This window comes from Vanessa atalanta, chromosome 4 (assembly GCF_905147765.1).
Source record: "Vanessa atalanta chromosome 4, ilVanAtal1.2, whole genome shotgun sequence".
Taxonomy (NCBI): Eukaryota; Metazoa; Arthropoda; class Insecta; order Lepidoptera; family Nymphalidae; genus Vanessa; species Vanessa atalanta.
In genome coordinates, this window is record NC_061874.1 from 6,382,812 (window position 1) to 6,394,913 (window position 12,102).

The 12,102-nt window shown below is 30.2% G+C and overlaps 2 protein-coding genes across 2 annotated transcripts; one reads left to right on the forward strand and one right to left on the reverse strand.

Moving 5' to 3' along the window:
- The first annotated feature begins 63 nt into the window (after window positions 1-63).
- Window positions 64-1,281, forward strand: LOC125077766 (mediator of RNA polymerase II transcription subunit 7). Its single transcript, XM_047689810.1, has 3 exons — window positions 64-398; window positions 474-742; window positions 948-1,281. The coding sequence occupies exons 1-3, from the start codon at window positions 210-212 to the stop codon at window positions 1,150-1,152; spliced, it is 663 nt and encodes a 220-aa protein (XP_047545766.1). The 5' UTR covers window positions 64-209; the 3' UTR covers window positions 1,153-1,281.
- Window positions 1,282-2,398: 1,117 nt separating this feature from the next.
- On the reverse strand, window positions 2,399-6,552 carry LOC125077889 (apoptosis inhibitor 5). Its single transcript, XM_047690002.1, has 8 exons — window positions 6,343-6,552; window positions 6,093-6,254; window positions 5,636-5,980; window positions 4,969-5,166; window positions 4,374-4,568; window positions 3,873-4,148; window positions 3,633-3,797; window positions 2,399-3,482 (listed from the first exon to the last, which is right to left on the reverse strand). The coding sequence occupies exons 1-8, from the start codon at window positions 6,415-6,417 to the stop codon at window positions 3,210-3,212; spliced, it is 1,689 nt and encodes a 562-aa protein (XP_047545958.1). The 5' UTR covers window positions 6,418-6,552; the 3' UTR covers window positions 2,399-3,209.
- Between the last annotated feature and the right edge of the window lie 5,550 nt (window positions 6,553-12,102).

Here is a 12,102-nt window from a genome sequence, read left to right on the forward strand (position 1 = left end):
AAACTAAAACATTATCAAGTGACAAGACAAATGTCACTCGTCAGGATATAAACTATAAATTAATGTCAATTTGTAAATGTAACAACGCTCGTAGTGCTTATTTATCTTTGTTAAAAGCTTTGGAGCTGTACATCATTTTTGTTATTAAAAAAATATATAATATTTTTTTATGTTAGAATAAAACAATTATTTTCTAGTGAAAATATATAATGTCTTCAGAAACAACTCAAGTCAGTTCTTTACCATTGCCTCCTTTGCAATACATTAATTTTTATACTGATGAAAATGTTCGAAGAAATAGAGCCCCTTTGGCTCCAAGGCCCATACATGATTCTTACCAGATGTTTGGACATACATTTAATGCTGATGATACGATAATAAGATCTCTAGAAAGCCAGGTATGTTTAAGATATTACAAATAAAATAACACATTTACAAATTACTGTTTTTTAACATGGCACTTGTAATAACAGGGATTTCGGCGCCTTTATCCAATGCACTTTGAAAGAAGAAGAGAATTGAAGAAGTTGAATCACTCATTATTAGCCAATTTTTTAGACCTTTTAGATTTATTGGTTCACTGTCCTGATTCTCCTAAAAGAGCAGAGAAAGTTGAAGATCTAAGTTTATTGTTTATCCACATTCATCACCTTTTAAATGAATTTAGGCCACACCAGGCAAGAGAAACATTGAGAGTGATGATGGAATTACAAAAACGTCAAAGAGTCGAAACAGCTATGAGGTATTTTATTGTTTATAGTTGTAGTGAATAATATTTGATATTTATATTGAGATACTGCTTGTAGAGTCGTGCTTAGTACTGAAAGGCCTGACTAAATAGTTTTCATTATTGATAATAGAGTGCCTGTTTGTTGGCTTTCCCTTACTAGGTATTAAAATAAAGAGAAACATGATATTTTCATCCAATATATGTATTTATTTTTCAGATTTCAAAAACATTTGGATAAAGTACAAGATATTTTACAAAATGCACTTCAGAGCTTGCCAGATCAAAATGATATGGAATCCAACTTTAAAGTACCTACAGAGATATTAGAACATATGGACTGCGGTCCAATTGATAGTGCTAATCTAGACCCCTGTTATGAGCTTGATAGAATTATGTGTAATGTAGTTGATAATATGAGATAAGTGAATTTGTAAATGGTAGGTTCAGTTTTGCATATTAATAAAGCACCTCTATAAATCCTACATGATTACATTACTAAGGTCTACCTTTTTTCCTTAACTGTATTTTAGTATAATTAATTATGTTATTGAATACAAGAACTGAAATAAAGATGATTTTGAAAGAATGACTATTTTGTTTTTATTTTATCTTTTAAGTACCTTTTTTTGTTTCAGGATTTCATTGTAAAAATCAAAATATTTTTTATTCAAGTAGGTTCATAAAGGCACTTTTGTACTGTTTTGTTAGTGATGAATTCATTGTAAAACTACCAACAGTTCAAAAATATTTATATGGAGGAGAAACTCAGTGGTTACTCTTTTTCACCATTATGACTAACAATATTAGCAGAGTATACCAAAAATTACAATAAAATTTATATATTATATCCTGCTCAGAATATAAAAAATACTAATTCAACACTTTTTTATCATAAATATAATTGTATTGATTACCTAATATGCCTTATTTATCAATGTTTTTTTTAACATGAGCTTTAAATTTGATAATGGGCCAAGTCATAAATAACGGGAATCTTATCATAAAAACAAATACCGTGCCCCAAAAAGGATATTTTAACTTTGCAAATTCTGAAATTAGGTGCGATTAGTTTATCTCTCCTTCTCGAGTCTTTACAATAATTGTCACCGTCTTTCAAAAAGACTTACATTATTGAGAGTATACAATGTGGCTGTAAACATATTTTAAAGCAACTGTAATTATACCCGCTTATTTAAATAAAATCCCAAAGAGTCCAACTTGGTGCTGTTTTGCAAAAGTTTTTGCATCATTTTGAAAAAATATTGACATTATAGATATCATTTTTTTAAATAATAAAACAAATTTTATTCACGCTATTTTAGTGATAACTTTAATATTCCATTTTCAGGATACAATTATAACCAATAAGAAAAAAATAATAATATGAGAGTCGACATGGCCCAGTAGTTAAACCCAGGCAAGCACCACTGAATTTTTCATGTGCTTAATTTGTGTTAATAATTCATTTAGTGCTCGGCGGTGACGGAACACATCGTGAGGAAACGTACACGTGTCTAATTTCAAAGAAATTCTGTCACATGTGAATCCACCAGCATGCATTGGAGCAGTTTGATAGAATATGCTCCTAATCTTCTCAGAAGGGGACGAGGCCTTAGCCAGGCAAGGGGAAATTTACAGGCTGTTACTATTATTAAAATAATACACTAGTTTCCGTAAAAATCATTTTATTATATGAAGATAAATTTATTCCAGGTGGTTACTTCTTTGGTTAAAAAAGAAGTGTGACAAACAGATCTGAAACAATTTTCAATTGCAGCCATGTTCTAGTAATTGCTCCATTTGATCGACCATCCTATTTAAATGATATATTATTAATACATTTTCAAATGACTTACCGTAATCATGAGTTGTTGGCAGCCAATGTCATTTTGCATAAGTTGTATGATGTAGTTAATATAATATTTTAAATACTACAAAATATAATACTTACAGCTTATAATGAAGTTCCAAGTCACCAACTTATTTAATTAATTGTAGATAATTAGTTTACTTACCATTTACATATGAAGGCAAAGATGAGAACTTATAATATTAATTAGATAAAGCATGCATTATTTTATGAATAAATTTGTCAAATAAAATCTACGTACACTATGTAGCTGAAGGTACACTGAAAACTACTGCAACATATGAGAAATAATCAATATTATTTCTTCTGGAACTGCTAAAAAAGTTTGAAAACAGAACTAATCAACGAAGTATACGACGAAATATAAACGGCGATCGCCCAATCTCAAAACTGAAGTTCATGTTATTCATTTTAAAACTATTTCTTGTTTTTTTTTTGTTATATATTTTTTTGCTAATCAGCCATATAAATATTGTGTACAATGGAAAAAGATTCCATAGTTTGTTTTTTAAATGGTGTGTTTTCTTTTATTAAAGGGCGACTTTCTATATAATTATGTCCTTAAAAGAAAGGAGAAGTCCATGGGATTATGTGAAGTTTTTAGTCAATTTAGTAGCGCTTTCTAAAGGGCGTGCCCCTGTTCCAGAATTCCCTTTTGCCTCTCCCTCGCCCAGAATTGGGGCCAGAGAAACGTCCAGTGGTATTTAATCTGGAACTATATTTTCCCGAAGGTGGTGTATACATTTTAAGATTTCTATCACCACTACGGGCACGTTTCTCGGGTGCTTCCTTTTGTTCACCATTGTCAAAGGTGATAGGTCTGTGTCTTTTTGAACCTGATGAAGATTTATCTTTATCTTCTGTATCGCTAGATGTTGTTATCTAAAAAAATAAAATCCAATATAGTCTGAATATTGACTATTATGTTATACTAATTTTGGGACAGAAATTAATATGATTCATATTACTATATTATAAATAAAATTCTACAGAAATTAGTGCCAAGGGTAAGAGAAGTTTTTTTTATAATACCTCTTTTTCAACTTTTTTTGCCTGGAATGAAAGATGTACTTTGCTCTTGAAGCTAGGAGGTGTGCGAAATATATCACGTATAAGTGTGTTAATATTTGATGTTGTTTTTAAAGCAGCTATTTTCAGTTTATTTTCTTCTGTATTGGCATCTTCTCCTTTTTTGCTCTGAAACATTTTTTTATATAATATTAGATAAAATAAATAATAAATATATTTGTATTTAAAAAGTAAGTGGTTTACCTGTGTAACTTCCTTTAGTTTTTTAATATATCCTTGAGTTAGCCTAGCTGTGTATTGAAGTCGTAAGCGTAAAGTCTTTAGTCGTGCAGTATCTGCTCCAAGAGCATCTGGTGCTTTCCGACACAATGAGTGAATAGCAAATAGCGCACATTCAACATGAGAAAATTGTAAAGATGGTGCTGTCGTAGATTTTGTGTCTTCTGGTTTGTTTTCTCCATCTTCTCCTTTAACAGCATTCTCTTCTTCATTTTCAACTGGTGCTTCAGGTAAATAGTTCTGAAGGAAAGTGATTTTCCATATAACATATAATTTGAACCATTGAATGCATATACTTTTGTTGTTCTATTTTTTAGCATTTTTTAAATAAAATTATAAGTAAGAATACAATTTCAGTATAAAAACGTATGTGCATGTGAATAGGTTGCCAAATAACAAAACATACAATTAAAAAGTATTTTTGTGTATGCCATAAGTTTTAAAACAATAAAATATAATAATTACCATTAGAACATCATAAACAATATTTATTTTGTCCTGAGCATTTTCTATCTCTCCACAGTGTTCAGTAAGTTCAGCAAATGCTTTTAATATATCAAGTTTTACATCTGTCCCTCCACCTGTGGTTGCAATATCATTCCATCGAAGCAAGACATGATCACAGAAAATGTTGACAAACTGCGTTGAATCCACTTGATTCTGTCAAAAAATTTTAATAAGTCAATCAAAATATCCTGCATGTATATTAACATTATATATCATATATATCATTATATATCAATAATGGCAGTTTTTATTTAACCCTAGATGATCTGGATATTAATTACACGACATAAAATAAAAAAAAAATTCAATATAAAACAAAAGATCTATGCAATATTAGAAATGAACATGATTATATAGGTAAACAAATTATAAAAATATCTTAGAAAAACATTTATTGCCGAAGGTCTGGAAAATACATTGAATTTCATTTATAGTGTGTATATATTTCATTGAAATTTTGTGTTATTAAGATTATCAAGAATTAATGAAAACATTATATTAACAAACATAATAAATTCAGACATTTCATGTTAGAATAATATAGAATACTTACAGTAAATAAGGGTATTGCATGTTGAGTGCATTGGATGAGCCTATCAACATATTCAGGATCTTCTGGATGCCAATCCCCGGGCGTAAAGGCCAGTGCAGCTATCAGCTGTGTCATTTCTTTTTTTCCTGCTGGTGTCTTTCCAAGTCTTGACCAAGTTAATAAATCCATTATATGTTCAAATTCTTCAGCTACGGAATCCTAAATTAAGTAATAATCAAAATGTAGTGATTGTTTATTACTATTATACTATATATAATAGAGAATAATTGAATATTTTATATTAAAATGCTACACTATACATATTATGTTATAGTCAGAACAAGTTCATGTAGTACAGTCCTCGCAGGATCCTTCAGGATGGGTTGGTGCATACAATTGACAGATGTAGTTTTTAAGTAGGGCTCTTTGATTAAAATCCCTTGCTCTGAATATTAGCCTAATTATTTGCATAGCATGCATGTAATAAACATTGTCATATTAAAACCAATGAACCCAAAACTTAATGAATTATATACTTTCATCTTCCTCACAAATTACTTCCATTCATGACTGTGGTAGTTATTGAGTGACAAGACACACAAAAGGGGGGCTTTGTATACTACTTTGGGGACTATACATAAAATGTACTAATGAAAACAATATATTTTATTAAATATAAAGGTCAAACCTGTAGGATTTTCTTTCCTTCGGAGATAATAAGGTCTTCAGCATCTTTATCAATAACATCCCTACCTAGCTGCTTTACTTTTGTAGCCAAAAATTTAATACACCTCTCTCTAACAACTTCATTGGGTACTTCACTATCTGTGCTCTGGTGAATTTGTGAGAATAAACCAGTTAAAGTGCCTTTTGGGTCATTTTTTAAAATGGTGACCAAGGAATTGGTAACAACATTAATTTCTGTGGCATCTTCTGATTGTAAAAGTTGTGCCAAAATGTCGGCAATTCTAGTAGTGTGTTCTTTGTTATTTTTACACATTAATGGTAGGTCTTTAATGGCTTGTTTGCGAATCTGAAATAATTTACAATATTGATAGTCAGTTGTAAAACAAAATAATTATTCACCTACTCATATCATGTTATTTCTTTAGATATATTGACTGGGTTATGTGAACTTTACTTACCGCAACATCGTCATCCTCACAAAGATCAAACTGAGCTTCAATAGCTTGGTCCGTCAAATTAGGAAAACTGTTAAAAAATTTCGCAATGAATTGCGACGCCAAGCGCTTTTCTTTATCTGATCCTTTTACCGCTGCAAGTATTTCCAAGTATTCTTTTTCATGCTTGAAAATAAAATAATTATTGAGTAAATATAATGAATGATAAAAGATTTCTTAGATGAACCAATTCAATATGAAATTATGAGGTTACCTTTGAAATGTCATCTTTAGCATCGGCGAGAATTCCATAATTTTGATATAACTTTTCAATATTATCTGCAGACATTTTATTCAATTTTAAATAGTGCTGATAATTTAGTAAAAGGTAACGAAACTATGAAATAAGCACTATTAATTAACAAAATAAACGACGCCGACATGCACTATTGTAAAATCGTATATTCAATAATCCCATGCATCTCCACAGAGTAAAATGCAAATAATTTGTGTAACATAGACTGCATCATCATCACAGATTACATAAAAAATCTGCTTAGACAAAACAGAGTATGTCGTGTAAGTAGGGTTACTAGGTTTAAAAATTATTGTATTTAAGACGACAAAATCTCTTGCATTAAAGAGATTAATAATATCAATCTCTATAATTGAAAATTAGGATAGACAGTGTAAATAATTTCTAAAAAAATCATATAATTTATACATATAATTGTAATTATTTGTTCGTCAAAGTTCGTCATTCGTGAAAAATGAACGCGCTCATTTTGTACATGCTATTTTTATTTCGTAAATATTTTACATCACAGTGCGGCTTAGTTAGCAGAGTTAACTAATTTTTTTATGCATAACATTTATTCTCTCACTTTCCTGCAATCTGTGGGAGCGATTTCTTGAAAAGGGACGGAAGAGTATAACAGAAACCAGAAAAGCGCGCGTTTTCCTAGAGTTGGCTGTACCAACCTATTTACCGAGAAAATATAATGTTAATGTTGCATATAAGTTATTAGCAAAATGAGATGCCAGATGTTACACATAATATTATGCGACTATTACTAGCTACTTAGCTAATTCAATAGAGTATTATGCTATATTTGAAAAAAAGTACTTCAAAATGTTGATTTTCCTAATAAAAAGCCACAAAAAAATATGTGTGTAGAGCAAAATAAACACGTTTTCTTGCCATAAAATAAAATTAAATTACAAACCTTTTTTATTCATTTTTAATTAAATGATTTATTTATATATTTTCAACGGGATGTTATTAAATTAAATAGTTTAAAAATGTATTTATTGATAAAAATATTTTCTCAGGATTATTATTATTAGGTACGGGTGCTGTTTTTTCAAACTGACGATACGAGAGCTTAAATCTAATATTATTGTGTAAACAACTGCAGTAGGAAATAAAGTATACCCATATACGCTGAAAATTTTAAAATTTTAATATACTTAGGTAAGTTCGTTAGGTTACCTATATGCGTTAATGAATTCTAAAGATTAGCTATTACTGTTATAAACAACATAACGCCGGACCTTTTCGAAAATTCATTTTTGTAAAATTCAAATTAGTTTTTTTATCAAAAATTTCGAAACTCGGTGGTCTTAGCTAATGCACATAGAGTCAGAGTTAACAAAGACAGATTTTTTTTCAATTTTCTACAATCAAATATAATATAAATCTATGCGTTACAATCACTACATAAAAAATAGAGAGAACAAATGGCTTGTTTTTCGCTAAAAAGTTCGTGATCGTTTGTTATTTGTAAAAGTCGTATCTGATTAAATCATTAAAAAAATGAGTCGTGGTGGTTATGACAACCCCTTTTTTTTCGATTTGTCTTAATTTAAATGTAAGTTTTTTAAATATTATGTAAGCTAACTACAAATGATAAACTACTTTCAATATCCAGTAACATGTTTGTATTTGCCGTTCGCTTAGATTGGGATTTGCTCTTAGTGTGGAACGTAGGATATGTTTTTGTACACAGCGCCCACAGAAATTAAAAAATTCTTTTCACCAATTTTTATTTCTTTTGACTGATATTTTGACGCGAGATATCAGATGTAGATTTATAAAATTATTGGATAACACATTTAATCCCGTCTCATGGTTTCCACGTGTGGCCGGAGGAAGGATTAATTTTCAGACCGGAGAATGATTCTTGATTCAACGGAAAAATGCCGAAGGAATTTTACCACTATCAATTCTGGTTAATTTTTTTATATTTTAAATATTAGAAACTTAGTTGTGCATTTGAGCCACTTGATGGTAAGTGATAATAACCACGCATAGATATTGGTGTTGTAACAAAATAAATATGTACGTATTAATAATTATTTATACTTATTCCATCGCCAATGCGCAGATAACCTTAGGAACTACAATATTATGTCTCTTATGCCTGTAGTTGCACTGGCTCACTCACCCTTCAAATCGGATTTCAACAATATCAATTACCTACCCTATTTTTTTCCGTCTAGCGCTAGGATAGTGATGAGTACTTTTGGGGGTACTTATCCATACGGGTTTGGATAAAGATCTTCGTCCAAAATAGTATCTAACTAGGTAAAACCTAAGTATATACCTACGTGTTTTTCTTACAGTATAATAAAAACTTTTAGCTTTGACAATTAATACATTTACACCAAATATTAATAAAACTTTGATAAATAAGCCGTGTTTGATAATAAAGGATTATATACTTAGATGATAAAAAAAATGGAGTTAGTATTCAATTATACTTAGTAGTTAATAATGTAAGTATATAATTTAGTGCCGGAAAACAGTAAGTAAGTACCAACTGATTTAAAACAGCTAGGATTCGAATGGAAAGTATTGAGGTCAATGTGAATCTGGACATATGGTAGGAATCTACCTTCTACGATAGCCATATTTATACTTTCTGTATTGCCGGATATACCTATGACTATACAGATACCTACCTATTTTTTAGTTATTATATCGTAGCGTTATTATTGATTGTATCCTAGTAAAATTTATATTGGCAAATTATATTACATCATTACTTAAGTAGCCATCTTTGCCTATAAACATGTATTACAATGTTTGAGACATTCCAACCTACTCGCAAGTTATGCCTTGACTTGCACCATGTATGTAGATACTTACCAAATGGTAAATCCAGGGCCGGACCGTAAGTTTTGGGAGCCCTGGGCTAACACTACTAAGACATATCTGAACGTAGACTTGAATTAAATTAATTGAATGGGTTTGATTAATTGCAGGGCTGACATACGATACGATCTGTTTAATTTAATAAAGATATGGATTATTTCGCATTATCATCTAATTTTGACTTTGACTTGACTTAGCTGGGAGCCCCTTGAATCCACAGGGGCCTGGGCTGAAGCCCAAAAAGCCTTTCTTTAAATGAGATGTTGGCATAACATTAAGGACTAGGCTAGCATGTTATCATTCAATCATGCTAGCCAATTTATGCTTACCTACTTTAGAATATTTAGAACACTTAGTAGATAATAATGTTTTATTAAAAGCTGGAATAACAAAAGATTGTGGTACCGATATACTTAGTAGGCAAACACGACAACCCTCTACTCCCTGTAAAGCACAGAAATTTGAAGGATGTTTAAGATTTACGAATTAAATTTTATTTTTTTGTGGTACTATTGACTAATTTGTTCAGATTTTAAATGTGACTTCCCAGAACACACAGTTATATTGAAACCAGCTAACTAACCAAGTTTTGGTGCTCCTGTTGTTGCCAAATGTTGCCGCCCTAGGCCCTCACGGGCCTCGGCTGTTTTTGTGTATCTACTTAGGTACCTACCTAGTATATTATCTCTCGCGCATTTGGCTAAACACAATGGAAAAAAGTAGTCACGGTCGAATCGATATATTTACACTATAATTTACTGTTTCTTTTTTCAAATTTAAGACTTACCTATACTACTTATTACTTACCTAAGTATAATAAATAAGTCAGGTAAAACAAATAATAGGTACCTAATTAGGTAACAATCAATGGTCCTGTAGTAGGTATGTACCTACCTAATAATAAATATTTCAAATTTTCATTACCTATCTAATGCGTTTATAAGTATATACTTTATTTATTAGTGAGTTGCAAGTTTTTATTTAACTTGCAATGATTAATTTGTTTGCTTAGGTCAAATCTTGCATTCTGAATGAAAACCACTTCCTCTTATCCTACAGAGCTGTTATTTTAAATATCGGTTCAGTTCAGATGTCAATGTATTTTTATGATAAAAGTAACACAATTTTATTAACCAGACAGCTTAAGACACTACCTACTCCTTAACGGTCAAGATAATTTTGTATATAAAAGTATTTTTTAAAAAAATATTTTTTGCGTTATTTCTTTTGTTATTAGACAAAGAAGTCTTCGTCTAAAAGTAATATTCTTCAATCAATATAAATAAATAATATCTAATAATAATTTTCAAACCAGCCAAGCAAAAGCTTTCTTACTCAACTAACCGGTTCAACGGTGACATCAAAGCTATGCACATTTAAAAAGCATATTATTATTGAATTGTAAACACATAGGTATAATGCATGGGTACCTTACCTGAAAGTTTTATCGCATTCAAAAAACCCAGATAACATTTGCACGTCTTTATTACTTTTATAACAAAAGCAGACCAATTAAGTTTATTGATCACTGATTGACAAAACATCACTAGCAAGCGCAGTCACGTTTGGGTAGGTAAGGTTAAAATTATATTACTTTTGAAATTAAATAACAATAAGTACTTCGCTTTGTCCGTAGTAGGTAGTAGGTAATGGGTCAGTGCAAGGCGTTTGGCAAGATTAGCATAAAAGCAAATAGGAATACAATATAAGTACCTAATAACGCAGACGGTCTAGCCGTGAACAGCGTCAGTAGGTATTATGTAACCTACCTATTTATTTTTATTGATATAATCGTATACTTATAGGAAGCTAATTTGTGTCAACGATAGGTGATTTCATGCGGTATTCATAAATTTAAACAAAGTTAAAATTGCTTTTTACTTTATCTAGGCAACCGTAAATAAATTTTAGACACGAGGGATATATTGGAATAGTAAATAAGTAGTAAGTAAATACATCTAGGAAAATTACCCATCTTAGTACCTACTTAACCATACCTATTTGAAATCTAGTCGGTCTATAGGCAATATTTAAGTATAAATAAATTAATACTTAGACCAATTTTTTTATTTTTTATATTATAGGTATAGACGAGTAAGTACAACAAAATAATCAGTTTGACTTTGAATCCATGTGATAGCATTGGTCTTAGATAGGTACCTATATTCATTTTGAATTCGCGACCAAATGGCAAGCAGAAGTAAGATTACAATGGATATAAAAAGTGAAGTGGAGTAGTGTTGTATTATATCTAAAGATAGATTAATCAAGACATATCTATAGTGTATAATAATAATATAATATAATACGGGACCTCGTTAAAGCAGAGCTGTTAGCAAATTGCATGGTATATGTAGGTACCTAATTCTGAGGATTTTTTTATTATTTCCCCTTTCTTCGATTGGAACAATGTAGGTATAACTGAAATATGTACCTACTACCTAGGGAGGTACGTACCTATATTTTCAAAAAAATATATTTAATATTTTTATAAATATATTTTTTTTATGTAAGTCCCTATGTATTTATTGATATTTTTAAAATTTATATCGCTACACATAATTAAACCAGACCTTAGGTAGGAGATAGTTCTACCTACAATGTACCTCACTGTTTTTCTGTTACATTTACATGATCTGGTCAAAGTTTGCTTTAAAGATAGCTTAGATTATAAGACAAATACCTAAGTTTGAAAGACATTACGTTTTTTTAATTAGGTAAACGTACTTATTAATTACCTATTAGGTAACTAATTCTTCACGAACAAATTCACGGGCAAAAGCTTAAGAGGTAGGAAAAAACTATTTACCTAAAAAATTACCTACTTATTACTTAGGAACTTACATACATACAGAAAATTATACTTTCAAAAGTCGA